General features: G+C 60.4%; 1 protein-coding gene across 1 annotated transcript in view; it reads left to right on the top strand.

Moving 5' to 3' along the window:
- The window catches only part of CFAP99 (cilia and flagella associated protein 99), a 54,087-nt gene extending 50,893 nt beyond the window's left edge, over window positions 1–3,194 (top strand). Inside the window, exons 12-16 of the mRNA XM_019657946.1 lie at window positions 69–210; window positions 337–488; window positions 1,033–1,238; window positions 2,744–2,897; window positions 3,011–3,194. Coding sequence (XP_019513491.1) covers window positions 69–210; window positions 337–488; window positions 1,033–1,238; window positions 2,744–2,897; window positions 3,011–3,133 — 777 coding nt within the window. The 3' untranslated portion in view covers window positions 3,134–3,194. The remainder of the gene's footprint in view (window positions 1–68; window positions 211–336; window positions 489–1,032; window positions 1,239–2,743; window positions 2,898–3,010) is intronic.
- Window positions 3,195–3,381: the final 187 nt, after the last annotated feature.

Below are 3,381 nucleotides of genomic sequence, written 5' to 3'. Positions count from 1 at the left end.
GGCACTGGTGTGCTCCAGGAGCCCCTCGTGGCACCGGCTCTGACCATGGCAGGTGGCTGTCCCAGCAGATGGCCGAGCTGACGCAGCAATGTGCCGAGAGACGCCTCCAGGAGGAGAGGTCCATGAAGGAGCTGGTGGAGCAGGTGATGGAGGGGCACAAGAACACCCAGGTGGCGCAGATGAAGCTCCTAAAGGGCCGTCGGCAGGCAGGTAAGGCGGGGCCAGGTGCCCTTGAGGAAGGCTGGGTTTGAGAAGGCAGCCAGGGGAGGCACCCCTGCTGAGCGCCTGCTGGCTGCTGTCTGCCCGGCCCCCTCAGTAGCCCTCTTGGCCCCCAAGTCCAGGAGGTGAAGGAGGAGAGCCAGGAGCTGCTGCAGCGCAGTGCACAGGAGGCCAGGGAGGAGCAGAGGCGGCGCTGTGAGCTCATCTCCCAGCTGCGAGCCCTGGAGACACAGCCCACGCGCATGGGCAAGCTCGTGGACCTGACCCAGGTGAGGACACAGCCCCTGGAGCCCATGCCCCGTCCCACGATCTCGTGGAGTCCCCCCAGGCCTTGCTGTGCTTGGCACTGCCATGGGAGGGCATGTCCAGAATCCCCACCAAGGCCCAAGGTGGTCTTCGCCCCAGCCAAGATCCACCTGACCACTCATGCCCAGCTGTGGGCTCCATGCCCACTGTGCCTGAGGCCTGGGTCTGGCCCAAGCGTTCACGTTGCTGTTGGGGAGACCTCTCTGACCCCAGGGGTGGGCAAGGTTGGCTTCACAGAGCTGTGTGTTGAGGGAGGTCCTGGACACCCCAGGTGGGAAGGGCAGTGTAGGGAGAGTGCAGTACACAAAGACCACATGGGGTCTGGGGCTGCAGAGGGATATAGGCTGGAGCAACTGGGTGGCAGACACGTGACACAGGCCCTACTGAGCAGAGGGTCCAGGTCTCTGGAAGGCGTGAGGAGCACCAGCGCTGGGGCCCAGGAGGTGGCTGGGCATGCTGGCCGTGGGGTGGCTCCTAGCCTGGGTCCCCACCCCCTCATCCCCCCAGATCCCCGGGTATGGCCTGGAAGGGGAGATGTCCATCGTGGAGCTACGGGAGCGGCTGGCCCGACTCAAGGAGGCCCAGCAGCGGGAGGAGGAGGAGAAGCGGGACCAGATCATCCAGGGCAAGCGTGCCAAGGGCCAGGAGCTGCAGAACACGCTGGAGCAGATCTCACTGTGCCGCTCGGCCATGGGGAGGTCTGCGGCCTTGAGGTCGGTGCTGCCCCGCAATTCCTTCCCCACCCCCTACTATTTTATTAGATGAGTTTCAGGCACACAGAAGTGATGGGAAACCACACAGTGATGGCTTAGATGCCCATGACCTAGATTCTGTCGCTTTGTAACTAGTTCACAGGCATGACCTTCGCCATGCACTCCATCTAGCTAGCTAGCTATTTTTCTGTGTTTGCGGAACCATCTGGAAGTAGTTGCCGGCATCTGACACTTCATTCCTAAATACTTTGGGGTGCATCTTCTGAAAAACAGACGTTGTCCTACATAACCACAACACAATGACATAACTAGGAAATTCAGCAGAAATTCCCGATCATCTGAATATCCTGTTTGTACGTTTCTCTGGGGCTCCTATGACTGTTTGCTGTACCTTTCTTTCATTTTGAACCAGGACCTAGTTGAGACTCACACGAGCACTGGATTGTGAGCGTCTCCACTCCCTTTTCATGGACAGCGTGCACACACACCCCTTTCTGTTGTTTGTTTGTGAAACACTGTAGTGACTTTTGCAGCCCTGTGTGGCTGTCCCGAGGCAGCTCAGTCAGGCATGGGCTGGTGTCATCCACAGGGTCAGGCTGGCCTTTGGGCCCTGGCCTGATCCCATGGGGAGGCAAGGCTGCCCCAGGGGAGGTGGCACCCAGCCCTGTCAGAGCATAGGCTGGTTCAGGGTCTGGCACACAGGGCTCCAGAGAAAGTGTCTCAGTATAACTGGGGAGGGGTGAACAGATGAAGGACAGTCACAAAATCACAACTATTGAGCCTGAGTGTCTGCTGCTCTGGTTACAGCTCAGAGAGGGCCTATGACAACTGCTGGGGGCTGCTGGGGGCTGCCCAAGGAGAGCTGGCTGCCCACCCAGCAGGTCCCCAAGGTAGCATGCACCTGGGAGACCTCACCACTTACCAGCTGCTTGACAGATGCCAAATGCAGTCTAGTTGGTATTGGGGAAGCTCGAAGGGTCCAAGGCAGCTAACAAAGCTCCTAGAGTCTCCTGCGTGCAGCCAGGCCCCATGGCGTTAATTCCCTAGGGGAGTTTTAGTGGGTAGTCAGACTGGGGTCAGCCAGGCAGCATGGTGGCCAAGGGAACAGCACCCGCATATGCCCTGTGCTGCTATGCATGCTTAAATCAAAAACGGCTGGAAGAGTCTACATAATGCAATCTCATTGGAGGGAAGGGAATCGCCTAATATGGGAAAGGTTTGCAAAGATAGCCCCATGTTAGCAGCGGTTACCTCTAGGCAAGAGAGGGGTGAGATAAAAGGGGGCTTTCGCTTTTTTACCCCAAGTACATACATAGTTAATACACATGCAATGCTTTTTTTAAAATGTTAGTATAAAGAGCAGAAAAGGTAGAGGCGCTGGGGCACCCCCACTGGAGCAGTCCTCCGAGGGCCTGCGTCGTCCCACCCCCACCCCCCCCAACGGAAATCACTGCGGTTCACCTGTGTTCTGAGCCCCTCCTAATCCGGCCCTGTTGCCCGCCCAGGTGGGAGAAGAAAGCGGCGGCCCCGAGGGCGCCCTCCCAGGACAAGCGCGTGCTGGAGCTGCAGCGCAGGATCGAGGAGAAGGCGGCGGAGCGCCGAAGGCAGGAGGCCCTGCTGCACGTGGCGGCGCCGCGGGCTGCGCGCCCCAAGCCTTGGGTGAGCCCCAGCACCCGGTGGGGAGGCTGGAGGGCGGGAAGGCCATGAGGTGGGGGTGTGGTGTCGGAGGGGAGCGGCTCGGCCCGCACCCAACCTGCCTGCTCGCCCGCCAGCCGCAGGCTCAGCTGGATGCGCAGCGCTGGAAGGAGCTGGAGCGGAGCCGCGAGCGCCGGCAGCGGGCGCTGCAGCAGGGAGGCTCCGCCTGCAGGCGGGCGCGCCGCCTGGAGGCCGCCTGAACCCGGCTGGCACGCCCCCGGACCTCAAGACCCCCTTCGGAATAAAGCCTGTGGCCTGCTATTTGCGCCTCCTATTCCTCCTCCGCGCGTCCTCCTTTATCTCTCTGCCCCCACGCCCCTCCCCGGCCTAGTCTACACCTGCCCAGAGCAGATTAAATGCAGGATGCCCAATCATTGCGACAGCCTTGTGCCAAAAAAGTATGCGCTCTTGATCTGGAATTCCAATTTGTGTGGGCGTCCCGGATTCC

The sequence above is a fragment of the Hipposideros armiger genome, unplaced genomic scaffold (assembly GCF_001890085.2).
Source record: "Hipposideros armiger isolate ML-2016 unplaced genomic scaffold, ASM189008v1 scaffold_282, whole genome shotgun sequence".
In the NCBI taxonomy this organism is placed as follows: Eukaryota; Metazoa; Chordata; class Mammalia; order Chiroptera; family Hipposideridae; genus Hipposideros; species Hipposideros armiger.
This window is presented reverse-complemented; position numbering and strand designations above follow the sequence as displayed.